Source organism: Pan troglodytes, chromosome 9 (genome assembly GCF_028858775.2).
Source record: "Pan troglodytes isolate AG18354 chromosome 9, NHGRI_mPanTro3-v2.0_pri, whole genome shotgun sequence".
Taxonomy (NCBI): domain Eukaryota; kingdom Metazoa; phylum Chordata; class Mammalia; order Primates; family Hominidae; genus Pan; species Pan troglodytes.
Genome location: NC_072407.2, coordinates 62,715,670 through 62,737,231, shown reverse-complemented (window position 1 = coordinate 62,737,231; position 21,562 = coordinate 62,715,670). Strand labels below are relative to the sequence as shown.

The 21,562-nt window shown below is 40.7% G+C and overlaps 1 protein-coding gene and 1 long non-coding RNA gene across 6 annotated transcripts in view; one reads left to right on the top strand and one right to left on the bottom strand.

The window, feature by feature from the left end:
• The window catches only part of LOC107967096 (uncharacterized), an 88,871-nt gene that overhangs the window by 59,914 nt on the left and 7,395 nt on the right, over nucleotides 1-21,562 (top strand). For 2 of the 4 annotated variants that reach the window (XR_001707303.3, XR_001707305.3), the window contains 4 exons: nucleotides 1,923-2,112; nucleotides 2,438-2,514; nucleotides 4,546-4,641; nucleotides 12,894-13,793. This is a non-coding gene — a long non-coding RNA (uncharacterized LOC107967096). Of the gene's footprint in view, nucleotides 1-1,922; nucleotides 2,113-2,437; nucleotides 2,515-4,545; nucleotides 4,642-12,893; nucleotides 13,971-21,562 lie in introns of those variants that run through there. The other 2 variants (XR_008538044.2, XR_010147553.1) reach the window with 2 other exon arrangements.
• MS4A12 (membrane spanning 4-domains A12) lies at nucleotides 1,609-16,205 on the bottom strand. 2 transcript variants are annotated; one of them, XM_001140063.5, is made up of 7 exons: nucleotides 16,155-16,205; nucleotides 11,386-11,667; nucleotides 7,805-7,942; nucleotides 6,986-7,042; nucleotides 5,209-5,325; nucleotides 2,201-2,311; nucleotides 1,609-2,019 (listed from the first exon to the last, which is right to left on the bottom strand). In XM_001140063.5, exons 2-7 carry the CDS (start codon nucleotides 11,659-11,661, stop codon nucleotides 1,915-1,917), a joined length of 804 nt encoding a protein of 267 aa, XP_001140063.1. In that variant the 5' UTR covers nucleotides 11,662-11,667; nucleotides 16,155-16,205; the 3' UTR covers nucleotides 1,609-1,914. The 2 variants fall into 2 exon arrangements, with proteins under 2 accessions (XP_001140063.1, XP_003313084.1); XM_003313036.4 differs by lacking the exon at nucleotides 7,805-7,942.

Below are 21,562 nucleotides of genomic sequence, written 5' to 3'. Positions count from 1 at the left end.
AGAATGGGCTAAATATATGCTGTTATTATTACTATTATTAAAGCAATTTGAAAAATAGAATATATTTGATAGAAATTTACTTAAAAAATGAACTTTGCTGGAAATGCTTCTGTTCCCTAAAGTAAGTTACTTTTATATTTGTTTATTTTACGTGTATAGATATACAATATACCATCCCCTCCCCCACATTTTGAGGCACCATTTATTTTCCAGACCCTTAGACCATGAAATCTATGTCTTCACTTTTGCTGAGCTGTTGAGCTTTATGGTGAAGGACACAGCATTTCCAATCACCCAGTTGCTGAATAGTTGGGACCTAGGCAGACCAATGACATTGAAATTATGTGACTCTTGCCTGACATAATACATCTGCTTTCCCAGATGCAAAAATTCTGTTCTTCTAATCTGCCTCTTCCCTGATTTTGATTTCTCTGCCTACTCTTTTTGTTATATTTTTCCCTTCTGGCTTCTTTAATAATATTAAAATTTCAAAAAGGGACAATACTTTGCTATTTTCAAACCATATTCATATAACATTATCTCATTTGATTGTCACGACAGCTCCTGGAGAAAAGGCAGATTTCTCCATTTATGATCAATCTGTCTTTTTTTCTTTATTATTGCTTTTATTATTACTATTATTCCTTCCTTATCCAGTTTAGATTCCACAGTCCATCATTTAAATAATATTTTTTACAATGTCCTAAGCTTTCTTGCCCTTCTGCTATTTTGTCATCTCCTCTAGCAAAATCTTAACCCTGGAAAAAATCAAATAGATAGTTTCCTGGATCCATAGTTTGCCTGGATCTAGCAGCAAGGCCTTGCAGAAGCAATTTGTTCATACTCTGAATTTGTTACCACATCCTCAAATGTGCCTTCTGTACAGCTTGGCAATCCTGTTTCTCCGACCACTTTATTCTCCAGTTCCATGACTTTTCCCTTGTTACCATTCTGTTCAACATTCTGACTCTACCTGTGCCCCTACCTTAGGCATGACATCACTACTGCTTTGACAGGGATGACATGAGCCATCACATCAGATCCTCACTGCCACTATTGCAAAGCTGTGGATATCTGTGATAATTATACCTTTCTATTTTGTAGAGAAACTGCCCTTTTTCATGACTTAGGTGATGTTTTCCATCTGTGCTTTTAATTTCTTGAAACTTACACTGTCATTCATCCCTTCTGTCTTACCTTGATTGTTCTAATTGGCTTATAAATGTGCCAACAATTCAAAAACAAAAAGCCAAAACTCAAATGAAAACCCCTCAATGCAGCATCCCTGTCTGACTGTTGTCCCATTGCAGGTGAGTTTAATGTACATGAAAATACTCTGTAAATAGCAAAATTTTGTAGATAGTTAAGAGGCAAGATGTTTGATGATATTAATGTATAGAATAATATGACCTCCAACAAGGGCAATTGGACACTTGCTTTCTGAACAGAAAGATGAGGAGGAGATGAGTTAGGGAACTCCAGTGACTGGACACCTAGAAAAATCATCATCAAAGAAGGTTTATCAATCTTCTTGGAGTATAGATCAGATCTACTGCTCTACAACCAATATCAAATCAAAATCAATTTTTTAAACATACTGAAAAAGGCTTTTGTTTCTAATGACATTTTATTAAGGAAAAAGTAATACGAACAGAAACATTTCTAACTTTAAGAGAGTTGCAGAATCATTTTTCAGTCCTCTGATCCTTCACCTTTGCCAGCATGTAGTAGTGGTAATGTAGGAAGAGACAGTGAAGGGAGATACAGCCATCATTAGCGACCAACCTAAAAACAAATCTCAAACACGGTTTTTAAAGACTAGAAATCATTGTGGACAATAAAAGATATCTTCTTAAGAAGTTTTTGCAAGTAGTTTTTCTCCATGAGATTAGACTGATACCCCTTTTTCTTTTACTATTTAGGGACATTAGCTGAGTAGTTGTTGCATCTGGGAGGAGCTGAAGAAGACGCTGGTGTCACAGGGTTCCTTACATACATATTTGGAATAACCAGGACAGACTGGAAAGAAGGAATAAAAACAAGCAATATGGTTACTACAATCCTATGCAATTTCCCCTGGTACCATCAGAGTGAAGGACAAAGAGCATTCTGGTAAGCCGATAGTAGGATTTAGCAGACACAAGTCTGTATTTCTCCAGGGCATTTTCAGATTATTTTACAAAGAAGAGACCCAACTCACCATATTGGTCACGGTGTTTGCTTGGTTGGCAAAATGGGCTGTGGCACAAGCTATGGAGAACTCCAAGAGGGAGAAGATCATCAGCATGGCTGAAATGCCTTTTCCAGAAAGCTGAAATCATAAATAAATAGTGAAATTTTGGCTAATCAGGAGGGCCTCACGTGGGCTTCAAAAAGTTATTGACTCATCAAATGTGCTATTGCTTATACTCAACTCGCTCCACGCTTATTCTTCCAGTATCATCAAATGCTTGTTCCAGAGGAGTGTGAATTTATTTTGCATTTTCTTTAAAATGCCAGAAGTCTTTCCTTTTGGTAAGTAGGCTATTTTGTTTAGAAATAGTAGAAAGAAGGTAGTTTTTTTCCTTTGTGATGGCCTCATTGTTTTTTTTAATACAAATGTTACTACTCATTAAAAAAGTCAAGCAATATAGAAACCAACGGATCATTCCAAATGCCAGTGCTTAGAAATAACCAAAATTAATGTTTGATGACTATTATCCTAGCTCTCTGTGTACAGGGAAAAGGCAGAAGAATGGATGTGTGGAAAGATGCCGTGAGAGGGAAAAAAGAGAATAACCAAGAGAGAGGAGCATCATTCTATAAGAATGGAATCATGTTATTTCTATTTTAAATAAAAGTATTAAGCTCACTTGAACTGTATACAGGCCTTCTATTTGATCAGATACAGTGTAGGTGAATTTTCCTTCATTCACTCTTCTGTTTATTTGGGTCCCATTTGTCTTCCTTGCTTCCATTACAACTTGAGCCCTAGTGGTTGTTTTATATCCATGTTTCTGAATGTGAACATATAGCTGTTGCAGGGAGAGAGATAGCTTAGCTGGCTTCGAGCACAGTTCTTGCTAGTGAAGATGGACTTCGCTTTTTCTGTCTTCTGAGAGCCTGCTAAATGCTTAGTATGGAGGCCTGCTCCTTGGCTGGAGGTTTATTCCTGTGCATTTCTGCTCATTCCCTGCTGGTAGTAGGGTACCATGCAGGGTATGGGAAGGTATTGCCCTTTCTTCTGTCTCCTGAGGTCCTGGGTACTACCCATGGTCTTGTACCATACAGGATTTGCTTTATCCTTTCACAGAATTGACTGCTCTCCACCCTAGCCTTCTCAGCTACAGACTGGAGAGTGTTAGTGAGACTTCTCAGTATTTTTTTCTGGCTTCCCTTCTTTCCTCAGTTTTGTTTCTAGGGAAACAAGAGCCAGGTCTAAAAGCTGTGCTTTTTTTCAGCTTTGAGTAGCATCAGAATGATTTGTTTCTCTACTTGGATGCCAGTTTGAAAGCTGTTTTTTTGAATAATTTTTGTTCTTTTGTTTGGTATTTTGGAGGATGAACTTTGTTCTTGCTTCACTCTGCCTTATTTACCGAGAAGCTTTCTCATCTATTTTTGCCTCCTGATATGGTTTGGCTCTGTGTCCCCACCCAAATCTCATCTTGTAGCTCCCATAATTCCCACTTGTTGTGGGAGGAACCTGGTGGGAGATGATTGAATTATGGGGGTGGGTCTTTCCCATGCTGTTCTTGTGATAGTGAATGGGTCTCATGAGATCTGATGGTTTTAAAAACCAGGAGTTGCCCTGCACAAGCTCTATTTTTTTTGCCTGCCCCCATCCGTATAAGATGTGACTTGCTCCTCCTTGCCTTCTGCCATGATTGTGAGGCCTCCCCAGCCATGTGGAACTGTAAGCTCATTAAACCCCTTTTTCTTCTCAGTCTTTGGTATTTCTTTATCAGCAGGGTGAAAACAAACTAATACACCTTCTTATATAAGCTTTTCCTTATGCTGCAAACAGTGTTGTCCTTTCCAAGCACAAAAGTGATCATTCAAATTCCCGGCCTAAAACTCTCCTATGTTTTTAACAAAGGATTGTCTCAGAGCTTGGTGGAAAAGGAGTGTGCCAGCAATTCAAACTACTGACACTTCAAAGAACATACTCTAGGGGACACGCATCTGATGGGAGTGCCTAGACAACTTTCAGATTATACCAATGGTTGGAGTCAGGATTTCAGAACCCTTTAGTTGAGAAGCAGATGGCTTCATAAGCCTGCCACTCCGAGATCCAGTGAAACAGAATTACTTACACAGTATTGAGAGAACTGATAAAGGAAATGTTATTGTGGTTATTTGTTCAAAATATTGTGATATTGTCTTAATGTTAATAAGTTCTAGATAGATAAGGAAGTCATTCTGTGTCTTTCTTAAGATATATGTAGCCCACAGTAATTTAATAAACTCTGCTTTTTGTAAACTGAAAAGCAAAAGCAAAACCAACCCCAACATAAAATAAAATGAAACCAATAAAACCACTCTTCTGTGGTTTTCCATTGCTCACAGAATGAAGACCAAAATGGTTAACGTGGCCATTGAGGTAGGATGACAGCTTCCAGCCCAACCTCATTTTATACCATGTTGCTCCATTCCTTATAGATGGTAAGCATTCCTGCCCTTGGGCCACCCATTTCCTCCTAAGGTCAGAGTCCGTGCTTGGCTATATAAGGCTAATGAATGTGTGATTGTGTTTTGAGCACATTCAGAGATACGTGCTTCATTTTGCAATTGCTTCATTCCTTGGGTTTCTCTGTAAAAATCAGATGTTCTTATCCCTGTCATTTCCCTCTCACTTCATACTTTACTCTGAACTTTAACAAAAAACACTCAATAGCTTGACTACCTTATTTATATAGAATTTCAAATGTTGGGAAAATAATTTTTGGACAATTTTAGAAGCCATGGAGGCCTATCCAAACCCTTCCCCATTGTTCATGTGATTAACAGTGAGATGGGCCAATAAAGGATGTCCTTTAAGCCTCGGTCTATCTGTAGAGGTAACCCTCTCACTTTATTCTATAGTCCCAGAGATCATATGAGTAGGGGTGGGGCTAGAATAGAAAAAAGATTTTCCACTAGAGCTGGTATACGGTATTAAGAAATAAAACATAGACCCACTTTACGGGACTGAAAAGAGAGCAGGCACATGGTGGATTATGGGATACTTACCACGGCCCAGTAGTCTTGGCCAGCTACCCCATTGATGCACATATCCACCAGCAGCAGAATCACTCCAATGAAGGCCAAGATAGAACTAACAACGTTCATTCCCAGGCTGCCTTTCACCTAATGGAGATGGCAGGAAAAAATCAATTATATACAGGATCACTGAAGTTAAGTGAAATAAGAATCAATCAAATTTCATGGTTCTTAATTTTTGAACTTTCAAAACAATTTTTCAAGTTGAAATTATTCTGTTTTCTGCCCTTCTGGGTAATTACCATAAACATTATTCTGTATGCAGCCTAGATGTAGGGTACTTCTAAAAAGCTGTAGAAAAATGTAAATCATATAAAGCAGGCACTCATCTATTGGATTTTACTAAAAGCCTCATGCACAATAACAACTATATTTTCTTCATTAAAAAATGAAAAAACAAACTTCTAATGAGCATTTTTCTGTGGCAGACACTGTGTTAAATTATTTAAGTTATCTCAACTCTTACAGCCTTTGAATGAGGTAGTACGATAACATATGATTTCATAGATGGGAAAGTATTTAGACACAACATGTTTGCTGAAAAATTTAGGAATTAATGAAAACCCTAAGTCTCTCTGGGGACTAAATATGAACCCCCAAATTTAGAAGGAGAAAATTTAGGCTTTTGTGGGCAGAGGTGTATGGGCGACTACAAAACTTTCCCCAGTTTCTACAATAGGATTTTAACATGCAGAAGAATAATTGTGAAACCAAGTCCGCAGGTGACTTGCTAGGGGTGGCACAGTCGAGTTCTTTAGAATGTGCTTGTGCTGCAGCGTGCCTTAGAGCCTCCTGAAGTTCTCTAAAAGCTCTTAGAAAAATTGTCTTAGGTATGTGTCAGTGGCTGACTCCTCTAAGAGGTGGAATCTATGCTTCGACAATCTCAATTAGACGGAAGGATCCTTAAAAGATGCAGAGAAAGGGTGCTTTATTTTGTTTTTGGACTGCAACAGGAGGGTTAATCAGAATTAGGCTTATTTTAATTTAATTTAATTTAATTATTTTATTCTTCTTTTGTCTGCAAGAGCAGGAGCTACATGATTCTGTGTTCCTCTTTCCCCGTTCTTCTTTCTTGTACTGGATTACGTATAATCTTGACACCACCTCTGCTCTAGTTGACTCTAGTTCTTGGTAAATCACTTTCTTTTTCCTGGTTCAATAGTAGACCACGAAATTGGAATAGGTGGGGTGCTGTGACCGACAGAGCTCAAAGTCCGGTCTTACTGATCATTTTTATAAACTCTTCTTACAGAACAAGCTAGACTCATTTAATGGCAATTTAAAGAATTGTAAAACACACAACCTGTATAAGAGTAGGAAATAGCACAAATAAAAAAATAAAAATACAAGACAGAGCTGAGAAGTGGCAAATGAACAGTAGAGACTTGGTAACTGATGTGTCTAGTACGTATTTCCTGGCTCCTGGATTCTCCTTTGGACTTCCCATAATAGAGTGTGACCAGACTGAACCAGGGAGCTTTTAGGTTAAAGCTTAAACAACCCTGATTTTTACTACTTCTCACCCTTGTGAATTCAAGAGTCAGGATATGGAGCTCTGCCATTTCTTAGTGGCAAACTGTGTGGACCATTTTCTCACCCCAGCGCTCAGACCATGAGGCAACCAATAGATTTTTTTTGGGAAAGGTGCTCCCTTTTGCATTTCCCAAATCCAGCTTTTCAATTTTCCTCCCCAATATGTTAAGCTAATCTTTAAAGGGGTTCAAAAAGTAGAGACAGTCTAACTTACCAGACAACGGGAAAGCTCCTTGGATGCTGACACAGAGAGAGAGCCAGAGATAATAAACTGTGGAAATGGACAAATTTATTTGTGAAATGGGTTAACTGGTTGTGCTTGGGAATTTCTCTTTATATGAAAGGTTGGTCTATTTATGTTCATCTAGTTTCCTTCTCAAAATTTTCTCTCGCACTTCTGAATTTTCTGGAGTAACTCTCAGTCATATGTCCTTGACTTCTTTTTTATTTTCTTTTCCTTAATTTCTGGCCTATGAAGAACTCACAGTGTTTAAGCATTCCTTGTTCTGAGGCTTACTGCTCCATCCCTTCTCATAATCAATTGCATTTTTTTAATTAAAAAATTTTTTTAGAGATTGAGTCTCACTGTATTGCCCAGGCTGGCCTCCATCTCTTGAACTCAAGCAATTCCCTGGCCTCAGCCTCCCAAGTAGCTGGGACTACAATCACACACCACTATGCCTGGCTTACTTGCATATTTTTAATCATGTTTCCAATCACCTTTTCTTTTCTCTCTCTCTCCACCCAATACATACATTTCCATCTCAAATGTAGTAGGAAATCAAAACTTTGGCTTGCTGATTACATGATTAAATTTTAAAGAATGGAATAAGCTCCTAGGTAAAATGGCGAAAAAGTTCCCGATTTTTTCATGCTCATTCAGAGCTGTTAATTTTTCTAAATTCTCCAGCCCTCAGATGTAGGGCTTTATCAAGAAATGAGTTGTGAATTGGCTGGAGATAGCAATACTTTATAAACCAAGAGGGAATATTTTATAAACCAAGAAGAAGTGGTGTTCTAGCAATCTACTCACAGAAAGGCCACCCCAGAATGGGTATCCACCAATAACAGCAGTAGAGGCAAAACCTAATACTTCTCTAAAAGAGAAGGATATTAAACACAAAACAATTCCAAAACCAATGTGCATCAATCCAACCATGATCTGGATCACCTGAAAAAAGAAAACAGCCATTTAAAATTACTTCTTCACTTTCAGACGTGTGAAACATTACTGTCATTGCTGCCCCTGCTTATTTATTGTCAATTTTGCTGAGATCCATCGTTGTCCATTCAGGCACACATCTGAAGCAGGAGGTGGGTCATGAAGATTCTGACATATACTAGAATAACTGGAGTGCAAGGCCCTTAGTGAAACGCCCTGTTTTGAGGTATTTGGGGAGATTTACTGGGGTGGCCCAAGAAGAATTCTTCAGAAAGTACAGCTGCTTAATCATGCATTAGCATCTCTGAGGGCCTCTAAAAGACTATTAGAAAAACAATACTTTAACTGTGATGTCAGTAGCTGCTTTTTCAGATGGATCAGTTCTCTGCTTGGGTCATCCCAGTTACGGCTAAAGGAATTGGTGAAGATAAAACCATTTATTAGGCATGAATTATGTGCTTGGTCATGTTCTGAACACTTTACATTTATTGTTTCATGTAATCCTCCTACAACTGGATTGAGTCCCAGAGACATAAAGATACCAGGTATCCAAGGTCACACAATTCCTAAGAGGCAGATCTGGGAATTTACTGCAGCACATTGACTGCTGAGCCTGTCTGAATTATTCAGTATTGTCTTCCCCCATGCTCAGCTCTGCTCTACCTTTTCCATGAAGTCTTCTTGATTACACCAAATTAATCTTTTTCCTTCTTTCTGAATTTCAGTTGCATCTCATGACATAAAACACACCTTATTACTTGATTTTGGATTCATTTATATTGGTTTTTTTTTTTTTTTTTTTTTTTGAGACAGAGTCTTGCTCTATTGCCCAGGCTGGAGTGCAGTGGCATGATCTCGGCTCACTGCAAGCTCCGCCTCCCGGGTTCACACCATTCTCCTGCCTCACCCTCCCTAGTAGCTGGGACTACAGGCTCCCACCACCATGCCTGGCTAATTTCTTTTTGTATTTTTAGTAGAGACGGGGTTTCACGGTGTTAGCCAGGAAGGTCTGGATCTTCTGACCTCTTGATCTGCCCGCCTTGGCCTCCCAAAGTGTATATTGTCCTTTTTTAAAAAGTTGCACGTATGCAATCATTTTCTTACCCATCATTCTTCTTATCAATCGTATATTACTAAAAGTAAGGCATACATCTTTTACCTCCTTGTACCTCTTATTGAACCTTCCTTCATTGTAAATAAAGATAGATTTCTGAGGAATAATCATTTCTAGATTGGTCCAAAACTTGATTGTAGATTTGTAATTTATTTTTCCCCATGTTTACATCTTATCTATCCAGGGAGACTGCAAATACAAAGACTGCTGTATTTATTTCTTCAATAAATAGCTACTGAACACAAGTAAATCGAATTAAAATTAGAAAAAAACCCAGTTTCATAAACAATGCTAAAAGTTTCTTGAGACATCGATAAAAACCATGAACCTTTCTCCCTGAAAAATTATTCTTGCACATTCATACACACACATACCATACTTTTGCTTATAGCTTCAGAGAGATGATGGGCCACGTTTAGCCTATCTCACTTAAAGAACTCCTGAATTAGACTTTATATTTGGTTTTTACAACTGCTCTTTAGAGCAGCAATTCAGCCGTCTGGTCACAAACTTCCCATTCTCATCCTTGCTGTCACCTTGATGAGGGGCAGTTAGATCTGGATTTGTACTGGCCCTCGTTTCTCCTCCTGCAGCCCTGGCTGTACCATTTACTGATCAAAATTGCCTATAGGACAGACTTAAAAATTTGGACATACAATTTGTCTGCATTTTTGGCCACAGAAGCACTTTAAGGTCTGAGTTGACTGGTACAGGTGTGCCAAGTCCTGCCACCTGTGGCCCCTGCACTGTCATGATGCCCAGGGCCTGCTGATGGCATAGAAATAACAATCTTCAGAGAGAGGAAGTAGCTTCTGCCAACTGGAGATTTTGAAAACAAAACTTCACATTCTTTTAAAGTATTTTTATCACACGCCTCTTCGGTGCCGGGCAGCATGCTTCAGTGGTTCCTCATCCACCCAGTCAAAGCCAAAGCCTTCTGCTCTGCAGGCCTCACCACTTGTGGCCTCTGCCACTCATCTGCCCTCCTGACAACTGCTCCCTCCCTCACTCATTCTGTTCTATTTTATTGGCCTCCTCCCTGTTCTTCAAATACCTCACACACATTTTCATCTAAAGACTTTTACACTGGTGGTTTTCTCTTTCCCTAATATCTGCAGGGCTCACTCCTAACTTCAGGTTTTTGCTCAAATGTCATGTTCTAAGGAAAGCCCATTCTGACCACCTTGAAATTGCTGCCTCCTCACTGCCTAGTACTTTTTAGCCCTTTTACACTTCTTTGTTTTGTCTATATCATTCGACACCTTCTAACACACTAAGTACTTTACTTCCTTATTATGTGTACAGTCTGATTTCCCCCTCTAGGGCGTAAGTTCTGTAAGGGCAGAGATTGCACCTCCTTTGTGCTCAATGATATTCCAAGCACCTGTGTGGGGCTGGCTGTATGGGATGTTAGTTTGTCCCACTGGCTTATTAGGAGCAGGGAATTTCCTCTATCTGGGAGGAGAAGGATCAGAAGGGCCACCTCCACAGCTTAGTAAATAGGCTGCTGCAAGAGAACTTATGCTCATTTTTACTTCCCTAAAACATCACAACTTGAAATACATAGTAAGATGGCTAGAAGAGTTTCTGGCACATAATGAGCATTCATTTACGGAATGCTCCAGCAGAGCATTTTGAGCTATTCACAGGGAGAGACTTAATATAATTTGGTGGAATTGTGCTAGCGGGATGAATGATGTATTTGGAAAGCACAGAGAAGGGACTAACAATTCTACCTAGGCAGGCGGAATTTTCTTACAAGTAGGGCATTTTTGTTTTTACAATGCCTGCAGAAACAAGGCAGTCAGTTCAGAGTCTCCTTTGTAGAAGTAAGGTGACAGTTAAACTGCAGCATCTCTAAGGGTATTGGTGAAAGAGGCATAGCAGATGGAATGTCCCCCAATTCTTTCACACTCAGCCTTTCCCAGACTGCCCATTTGTAGTTTCCTTTTCTGGGGGCAGCCATCATTGTTCATTGTTATGTAAATTCACCTTTATGCAAAAACCAGACTTGTAACTAATCCAGAGATGGGATTGAGATTGTCCAAAAAGTCCTTTGAAGAAATGAGATCAAGCTAGATGTAACAGTGTTTCTGTCACGTCAATATTACCAAATTCTCCAGCTAGGGAGGCTCCTCTGTGTCCTGTTATATTTTTGCTTGATCTAAAATGAAATGAACTCAAGGGAAAGTCTGTAGGCAGACTAAATTTTTCTGTCTAAAAGAGATAATTTCAGAATAACGTTCAGAACTTTTTAGCAATTGGATGATACTCTCCTATAACTTATAAGAAGACCTTGCAAATGTGAAATTAAAATTCTGGTAGTAAATAGACTTACCCCTAGTGCCTTTGCTTCTTCTTTAAAGTTCATTACTGCTGTTCCCACACTTGGATTTATCATTTGTATATTTCCTTGACCCGGTTGACTGCTAGCAAAGATTCCCGGAGATGTGATGCAGTAGGGCTGAGCACGCTGAGCACCCTGAGCTTGGTTTTCTAAGTTGATTGAACCCAGAGGCTGTTGAAATCCAGGAGCCATAAAGCTGCTTGGTGGGTAAGGGTTGGGTATGGTTTCATTTACTTCAGCATGGCTTGTTGGCTTGGATGACATCATTATGTCCTAAGTATCACAAAACATACAAAAGTGATACGTTTATCCAGAAAAGAAACTAAAGAAAATCTTACCAAATGTCAAATGTCAATTATCTATGCAAATGGAGAGAACAAGTGAGCAGATAATGGGCCATAACAACTGATAGAAACATGATTCTCATAAATCCCCAACCCCCACGCCAAGGACTGGTACCTGTCTGTGGTCTGTTGGAAACCTGGCTGCACTACATGAGGTAAGCAGCAGGCAAGCATTACTGCCTGAGCTCTGCCTCCTATCAGATCAGCGTGGCATTGGATTCTCATAGCAGCATGAACCCTACTGTGAACTGCACATGTTGGGGATCTAGGTTGCATGCTCCTTATGAGACTCTAATTCCTGATGATCTGAGGTGGAATAGTTTCATCCTGAAACCATCCCTCATTAGAGAGATGCTATGCTGCCAACTGTGAAGTTGGAGGAAGGCGCCCATGAACCAAGGTGTATGGGTCGTCTCTAGAAGCTGGATGAAACAAGGAAACAGATTCTTCCCTAGAGTCTCCAGGAAGGAACATGAGTCTGCTGACACCTTGAACTTAGTCTAGTGAGCTGGTATTGGAATTCTGACCTACAGAACTGTCAGATAAAAAAATTATATTGTTTTAAGCCACTACATTTGTGGTAGTTTGTTATATCAACAAATAGAAAACTAATACAGGGGCCAAGTAATACAATACTTGTATGGCAAGGAGGGCAGTCCAAGATTAAAATTGTTTGCCAGTAATTGGGAAACTAGATAGTTCACATATGCCCACTTAAGATGATTCTTCTGTTCTTTAGGAAAAATGCTTTTATTCATTTCTGTCCTTCTGAAAACTTAGAGCGTCTCAGGCCCCATGTAGGCAAGGGAAATTTTGTTGGAAATAAGCCAGTACAACTGAATATGGACAACAATGACTATTAATTCTTGAAAAAAATTATGACACTTAAAAAATTTGTCTTTAGCCTTAGATTCCTTTTTTTGAGGTCTTCAAAAGCACAACAATTTTCTTGTGCTTATGAATATCAAGAAAGTTAGAGTGATGAATGTCTCATTCTTGGTATGAAGTATGAATACTATGAATAACCTATTGGTACAATGTATCACTGGTATCTAACAAGGACACATATGCAGACCCTGTGCTCATAGAATCCAGAAATTTTAGGGTAGAAAAGACCCTTTCCATTTATCCTGTCTCATTCCCCTTGATTTACAGATGAGAAATTGAAGCTGAGTCGTTAAGTGACATGCTCAAGGTTACACAGAAAACATGTGGCAGAGTTAGGACTCGAAAATGGGATTCTTGGCTGTTGGTTCAGAATCCCCCTCCATGCAGCATCACTCTGGACATTTGCAGCTTGTTTTCCAGGCCAGCCTTGGTGACAGGGTATTGACTCTGCTCCTGCAACTACCCAACAACAAAACTTCTGTCTTCTGATGCCATGGAGAGGAGTTTATAAACCGGATTAACTTCTTCGTGATTGAGTGAGTTAGTAAGGATTCTCTTTAGCAAGCTTTAGGTGAGGTGTATAGAGAGCTAACATTTATTAAAGACTTATAGGCACAGTAGGGTCTGTATAGTGTCATGTTTAGGAACATGAACTTGGCATCTAACCCCAACTTTGTGTCTTTGGCAAGTTTGTTAACCTCTCTTTGCCTTTGTTTTCTGTCTGTAAAATAGAGCTAATAAGACTACCTTCCTTAGAGAGTCAGTTTGAGTATTAAAGAGTTATTCTCTGCAAAGTATGTGGAATTGTGCCGATTACAGGGTTGGCTCTATTATTATTTCTATGTTAAGTGCATGAGATACATTATCTCTGTACCCTTTACAGAACCCCATGAGATAGGTACTCTACTAATATCCCCATTTCACAATGAGAGAATTTAATCCAGAACCTGTACTCATAACCCTTACCCTCCGATGCTAGATGCAACTGAAAATGGTTGAAAACTCAATGAAAAGGGAGAAAACATCTTTCTGAAATATCTGATTACAGAGGAATTTTTTTTTTCAAAATGGAAACACATCCAGCACTTTAGGAGGCCAAGGTGGGCAGATCCCGAGGTCAGGAGATCGAGACCATCCTGGCTAACATGGTGAAACCCTGTCTCTACTAAAAATACAAAAAAAAAAAAAAAAAAATTAGCTGGGTGTAGTGGTGGTCGCCTGTAGTCCCAGCTACACGGGAGGCTGAGGCAGGAGAATGGTGTGAACCCGGGAGGTGGAGCTTGCAGTGAGCCGAGATCGTGCCACTGCACTCCAACCTGGGTGACAGAGCGAGACTCCATCTCCAAAAAAAAAAAAAAAATGTAAACACATTTGAGCCCACAAAAGTTTATTTTAAACAAGGAAAAAGAAAAAGTCCATAGCTGTGACTCTTGGAGTAACACCACGTAACTCTCAATAGCATTTGAGAATGTGAGGTTATACATCCTATGGATCTGGTTTCGGTGGCCAAATATTGCTCAAGCCCTCTTTTCTAATCTTCAATCTGCTACTTCACTAAGTCTGGGACTTTAAGCAAGTTTCTTAATGAAATCCCTGTTAGTTCCTATGTCTCAACTGTAAAATGACAGAAGGTACCTAAGGAGGCTAGTCTAAAGATCAAATTATCCTAATTTATGCAAAACTGTTGGAACAGTGCCTAGCACATGGCAAGAGCTTAAAAAGGAACTATTATTTTATTATTAGATCCCAAGGTATTCTATCTTGTTTTAGGCAGTGGATGTGGCCATAGGAAAAGTTTATACAAGGAATTGAACAGGGTCAATTTCAAGAGCAAGGAAATAGGAGATGGGTAGTCAGAGTACAGTAATTAACCAGAACAAGAAATTTTTCAGCTTTTAAAAAGCATACAATTAAAGAATTGTCCATGTTTCTGCATGTATATGATTTCATTACATTCTCCTTTGCTGTTGATCATTGCTTTTTTTTTGTCTTGCGAAATTTTATGAGGAAAACTCAATACTTTTCATTTATTTATCAACAGTTTCTCCTTTCATATCTGCTCTTTAGTTTCTGGACTAAGATCTGTAAGTTTCATATAGAACCCAGATTATTCATGGCTAGGTCTATAGTTATTAGGACTCAGAATACATTTTTACTGGGTCAAGTTCTGGTTTTATAAAAGGAATTAAAGACAGAGCCAGCCAGTTCTGATTCTTTAACTATTCAATTGAAATGAAGACAATTCTGTAAATGATACATGAGAAGGGAAACTAATAAATAGACTCCTTTTATAGATTCCACCTATTGACTTAGTAGGATTGTTCTCTTGACAGTTGACAAAATATTTACCCCTAGTTGTCCTTTTTTTAAAAATAAGAATTAGAACAACTGCAATTATTTTTAAGAACAAGGAACACATAAAAATATTGGAGCTCTGATGAGATCAAAAGTATAAGACTAAAGCAATTAGAGAAAACCTCAGCAATTTGCTCTGTGACTACATTATTTCAAATAAAAATGGGAAAAATTTACTTCTTTATAGTTTCTTTCTACCTCATTTTCATGCTAACTTCACTTTTGACAGAGTGAAGATGATTATTATTTTCAAGAGTATTTTATAGCATAAAGCAAAACATGAAACCGAATCATTTCCACAAAATCACCCAGTACATCCACAGGTATACACTTATATCACCTTTCACAAAATGCTGATCTGGTGAAAATGAATGTTCTTTCCCTACCTATTTTAATTTTAATTGTTTTCTTGTCAGAAAGAAGTACCTTAATTAAAATGTGTTACAAAGCCAAGGGCTCCAGTATTACTTCTGTGTTCTATGTTGTCCCTGTGGTAGCCACATAATCATCAAGTGCCCAGTGGGGCATGGCCTCGTCCTTTTGGGCCCATGTTCATGGAATGGCATACAGTTCAACCTATTATTCACCTTTCTTAGCATTAGCTTTTTTTTTTTTTTTTTTTTTTAAGATGGAGTTTCACTCTTGTCACCCAGGCTGGAGTGCAATGGAGCGATCTCGGCTCACTGCAACCTCCGCCTCCCGAGTTCACGTGATTCTCCTGCCTCAGCCCCCCGAGTAGCTGGGATTACAGGCACCTGCCACTACGCCCAGCTAATTTTTGTATTTTTAGTGGAGATGGGGTTTCACCATGTTAGGCAGGCTGGTCTCGAACTCCTGACCTCAGGTGATTCTCCTGCCTCGGCCTCCCAAAGAGCTGGGTTTACAGGTGTGAGCCACCGCGCCCGGCGAGCATTAGCTTTTTTTTTCTTTTTGCAGTCCATTTTATCTCTTGTACAGCAATCAACTTACTTTTTCATTCCTCTTCTGTTTTGTTTCTTTCTTGTTTCGTTCATGGTTTTATTCTCCCTCATTTTTCAACTGGCTTCAACATAGAGTCAAGAACTTGTCTTCATCCCTCCAATCTAGAGAACAGAACCCACACAGGTAGACCGGCCACAGTTTGTGCCCATTGATTTGGAGGAGAGATAGGCAAGAATGTATCAATGGACTTACTTTGTTCCTTTGGCACCTCTGTGTTTCCTCTTTCTCTGCTCCAACCTGTGTGCCAGTATCAGATATTTACCTGGATTTTATAGGTAGATTTTACTTCCGTGCTCCAAACCAATTTGTCTTGTATCTTTATGTAGTCCCAGAGTCCTTTTATGGTTATTTCTCTTTCACCTCAAGAGATGTAAATGCAACTGTAAAGTTTGGAATACGCTGTGCTTTCACATCCTCCTCTAATTTTTACTGGGAAGCCTATTGTGACCCTGTTATGCCCAGACCGTTAGTTCCCCAAAGAAGACCACCAGAGTCCAGAGTCAAAGCCAAGCGGCAAGGATCTTTACTACAAGTTCGAACCTGGTCCCTCCATTCCACAGCATACAAGAGGGCCCTGAACAATGCGAGTGTTTGCTTTTTATAGCCTGAAAGTTACAGGGGAACAAAGGAATTCTTTTGGTTCCCGCTCTTTCAGTAAAACTTTGAACGGCTGTCTCCTTATCGGAGACTTTCCTGGTGGTGTTTGTACTGGGCTCAGGAAGTTTGAGAGATATATGACGATATGTGGTGGGATGGGAGGATGGGATGTGTTTGTACTGGGCTTGTTTGTTTTGAGCCCGGGGCTGAGGAATGTGCCCGGCTCTTTTCAACCCTCCCAAACACTTTAGTATTTATTTTCTCCAGCTTTCTAATGCTCAATTATTGCAATATCATGCTGCTTTTTATTTTTATTTTTAATTATTTATTTTTTTTTTACTGGGATTTTATTTTTAAATTTCTAAACACTCCAATTATGTTTATAGTCTCTTTTTTTTTTTTTTTAATTGATCATTCTTGGGTGTTTCTCGCAGAGGGGGATTTGGCAGGGTCATAGGACAATAGTGGAGGGAAGGTCAGCAGATAAACAAGTGAACAAAGGTCTCTGGCTTTCCTAGGCAGAGGACCCTGCGGCCTCCCGCAGTGTTTGTGTCCCTGGGTACTTGAGATTAGGGAGTGGTGATGACTCTTAAAGAGCATGCTGCCTTCAAGCATCTGTTTAACAAAGCACATCTTGCACCGCCCTTAATCCATTTAACCCTGAGTGGACACAGCACATGTTTCAGAGAGCACAGGGTTGGGGGTAAGGTCACAGATCAACAGCATCCCGGGGCAGAAGAATTTTTCTTAGTACAGAACAAAATGAAGTCTCCAATGTCTACTTCTTTCTACACAGACACAGCAACAATCTGATTTCTCTATCTTTTCCCCACCTTTCCCCCTTTTCTATTCCACAAAACTGCCATCGTCATCATGGCCCGTTCTCAATGAGCTGTTGGGTACACCTCCCAGACGGGGTGATGGCCAGGCAGAGGAGATCCTCACTTCCCAGAAGGGGCGGCCGGGCAGAGGTGCCCCGCACCTCCCGGACGGGGCGGCGGCCAGGCGGAGGCGCCCCCCACCTCCCTCCCGGAGGGGCCGGCTGGCCGGGCGGGGGCTGACCCCCCACCTCCCTCCCGGACGGGGCGGCTGGCCAGGCGGGGGCTGGCCCCCCACCTCCCTCCTGGATGGGGTGGCTGCCAGGCGGAGACGCTCCTCACTTCTCAGACGGGCTGGCTGCCGGGCGGAGGGGATCCTCACTTCTCAGACGGGGCGGCTGCCGGGCGGAGGGGCTCCTCACTTCTCAGACTGGGCGGCCAGGCAGAGACACTCCTCACCTCCCAGACGGGGTCGCCACTGGGCAGAGGCGCTCCTCACATCCCAGACGGGGTGGCAGGGCAGAGGTGCTCCCCACATCTCAGACGATGGGCGGCTGGGCAGAGACGCTCCTCACTTCTTAGACGGGATGGTGGCCGGGAAGAGGCGCTCCTCACTTCCCAGACTGGGCAGCCAGGCAGAGGGGCTCCTCACATCCCAGACAATGGGTGGCCAGGCAGAGACGCTCCTCACTTCCCAGACGGGGTGGCGGCCGGGCAGAGGCTGTAATCTCGGCACTTTGGGAGGCCAAGGCAGGCGGCTGGGAGGTGGAGGTTGTAGCTAGCCGAGATCACGCCACTGCACTCCAGCCTGGGCAACATTGAGCACTGAGTGAACGAGACTCCGTCTGCAATCCCGGCACCTCGGGAGGCCGAGGCTGGCGGATCACTCGCGGTTAGGAGCCGGAGACCAAACCGGCCAACACAGCGAAACTCCATCTCCACCAAAAAAATACGAAAACCAGTCAGGCGTGGCGACTCGGCAGGCTGAGGCAGGAGAATCCGGCAGGGAGGTTGCAGTGAGCCGAGATGGTGGCAGTACAGTCCAGCTTCGGCTCGGCATCAGAGGGAGACCATGGAAAGAGAGGGAGAGGGAGACCGCGGGGAGAGGGAGAGGGAGGGAGAGGGAGGGAGAGGGACAGGGACAGGGACAGGGAGAGGGACAGGGAGAGGGAGAGGGAGAGGGAGAGCCATACTGCATTTTAATGCCTTTTAAATTAGGTGGACAAAATTGGAAAATGCAGATAATAAAAAAAGGAGAGAAAAAGCACTCAATCTCACCACGCAGACATAATTAATGATAGTATTTGCATTTTGATTTGTAAACTTTTGTGTGCACATATATGTATTTTACATAGTAAAATCAAGTTAGGATCATAATGTATATATACTTCATAACCTGCTTTTAAGCTTAATGTCGTATAAATAGTTTTTCATGCCGATAAACATATTTATTGTAATTCTTTTTTTTTTTTTTTTTTTTTGAGATGGAGTCTTGCTGTGTCACCCAGGCTGGAGTGCAGTGGCGCGATCTCGGCTCACTGCAAGCTCTGCCTCCCGGGTTCACACCATTCTCCTGCCTCAGCCTCCGGAGTGGCTGGGACTACAGGCACCCGCCACCATGCCTGGCTAATATTTTGTATTTTTGGTAGAGATGGGGTTTCACCATGTTAGCCAGGACGGTCTCGATCTCCTGACCTTGTGATACGCCCGCCTAGGCCCCCCAAAGTGCTGGATTACAGGTGTGAGCCACCACACCTGGCCTATTTATTGTAATTCTTAATAGTGGCTTGCTGTTTTATTTTTTGGAAGTGTCCTATCACATTCCAGTTATTTATTTTAGGTTGTATCTCAGGTACAAATGAGTACCTTGAGACCAGAGATCCTTGGGGCAGGGGCTGATATCTATCCCCACTTCCAACTCCATGTATGGCACAGTGTCTCACACATGTTAAGGCTCATTAAATATACGTTAAAAGAGTTGGTGGCATGAGTGCAGATTCTTTTTTCTTTTTTTGTGTATTATTGAGGGTTTTCTTTCTCTTGTGGGTTTACATTTTTATATATTTTTCTAAAATAGAAAAAAGATGCTGAAGATTTATTAATGTTATGAGCTTAAGAAAATGACAATTTCAGGCAATAATATTGCTGAAAGGCTTGAAGGTATTTAAAGGAAAAAGAAGTAAGCATTGTTTTTGAAAGCCCACAGAATCATGATTACTGTCTGGAAAGGTATAACATGATCAACCTTATTCATGTTATCCAGGCAGCAGGAAGAGAAAGTTGAAAATAAATAATGTCAGGCTGGGCACAGTGGCTCACGCCTGTAATCCCAGCATTTTGGGAGGCCGAGGTGGGTGGATCACTTGAGATCAGGAGTTTGAGAGCAGCCTGGCCAACATGGTGAAACCCCGTCTCTACTAACATACAAAAATTAGCTGAGTGTGGTGGCACACGCCTGTAATCCCAGCTACTTGGGAGGCTGCAGCAGGAGAATCACTTGAACCTAGGAGGCGGAGGTGGGAGTGAGCAGAGATTGCGCCACTGCACTCCAGCCTGGGTGACACAGCGAGACTCCCTCTCAAAAAAATAAAATAAAATAAAAAATAAAAAAAGAAAAAAGAAATAGTGTCTTTTAAACCTAGAATCCCCTTCCTTCTCCTGTTGGCCTTTCAGACCCATCTCCATGCAGCAAATCTTGGTAAGACTTCTGCACTGTTCTCTCCTGTAATCATGTGGTTAGTGCCATTAACAGTGTGATTCTTCTATGTTGTGTTCTGATTTGTGATTTCTTCAAACATGCTCTAACTTCTAAGGGCAGGAGTTATAGTACCATTTCATAATCTCTTTTGTATCCCTAGCTTAGGAACATGCTCGTAAAGCTGAATGCTTTACAAACAGTCTGTGGAGAAAGGCCATTTTTTCCATTAAAATTTTCAATTTATTGTGGACCAACACATTTGTAAAATATAATAAAAATAAACAACTAGGAAAATAAGATAGACAATAATTCAAGCCCAGAGTTTTCATTAGAATCTGTAGGCATAAAATTGTTTTAATAAATGTCATCTCAACATGGGAAAACAGAAAAGAATTACAAATCTGACAATGATCCACAACTATTATAATCACTATTACACATAGCTTTTGGCTCTTCCAAAACTGTAGCTAAACAAAAATTACAAAGGAAATACTGATTTCCTGCATTAAAAGTCTATAATACACACTTGGAATAAACATTGTGTACATCACTCTTTAAATTTCCACTATTTAAATAAACTTGCTTCTTGCTTATTAATTTGTTTAACTCGGATTGATGGCAGTGCTACTTGCAGAAGATAATGCATTTTTAAACTGTTTCTATGTTTTGTTTTAACAATACCCCTAGTAGAGAAATCAGTCTCACAGAGGTATGTTGATAGGAACAGAATAAATTTTGGAATAATTTCAGAAACACATAATTTTTGTTTGTTTGTGTTTTTGAGACAGAGTCTCACTTTGTCACCCAAGCTGGAGTGCAGTGGCATGATCTCAGCTCACTGCAACCTCTGCCTCCTGGGTTCAAGGGATTCTCATACCTCAGCCTCCCGAGTAGCTGGAATCACAGGTGTGTGCCACCACGCCCAGCTACTTTTTGTATTTTTAGTAGAGATGGGGTTTCACCATGTTGGCCAGGCTGGTCTCGAACTTCTGACCTTAAGTGATCCACCCACCTCGGCCTCCCAAAGTGCTGGGATTACAGGTGTGAGCCACAGCTCCCGGCTGGAAACCCAGAATATTTATTTAAAATTCTTATATATAACAAAACAAGTGATATCATATTTTCAAAGTACATATTCAATCCATCGGTAGTCACTGCTAACAATTTATCCTGTCTATAATTTTTTTCCTTTTGATCAAAAAATGGATTTTGAGATAATGCGATATATTTTTTTCTGTGTCTGGCTGATTTCACCTATTGATCCATTTGTCTGTTCTTTCACCAATACCACACTGTCTTCATTACTGTAGCTTTACTGTAAGTCTTGAAGTTGGATAGTGTCAGTCCTCTAACTTGGTTCTTCTCTTTTGATATCATTTTTGCTAAAAAATTTCAAATATACAGATATAGAGAACAAAATGTTGGTTAGCAGGAGTGGCTGGGGGAGGAAATGGGAGATGTAGATGAGAGGATACAAAGTAGCAGAT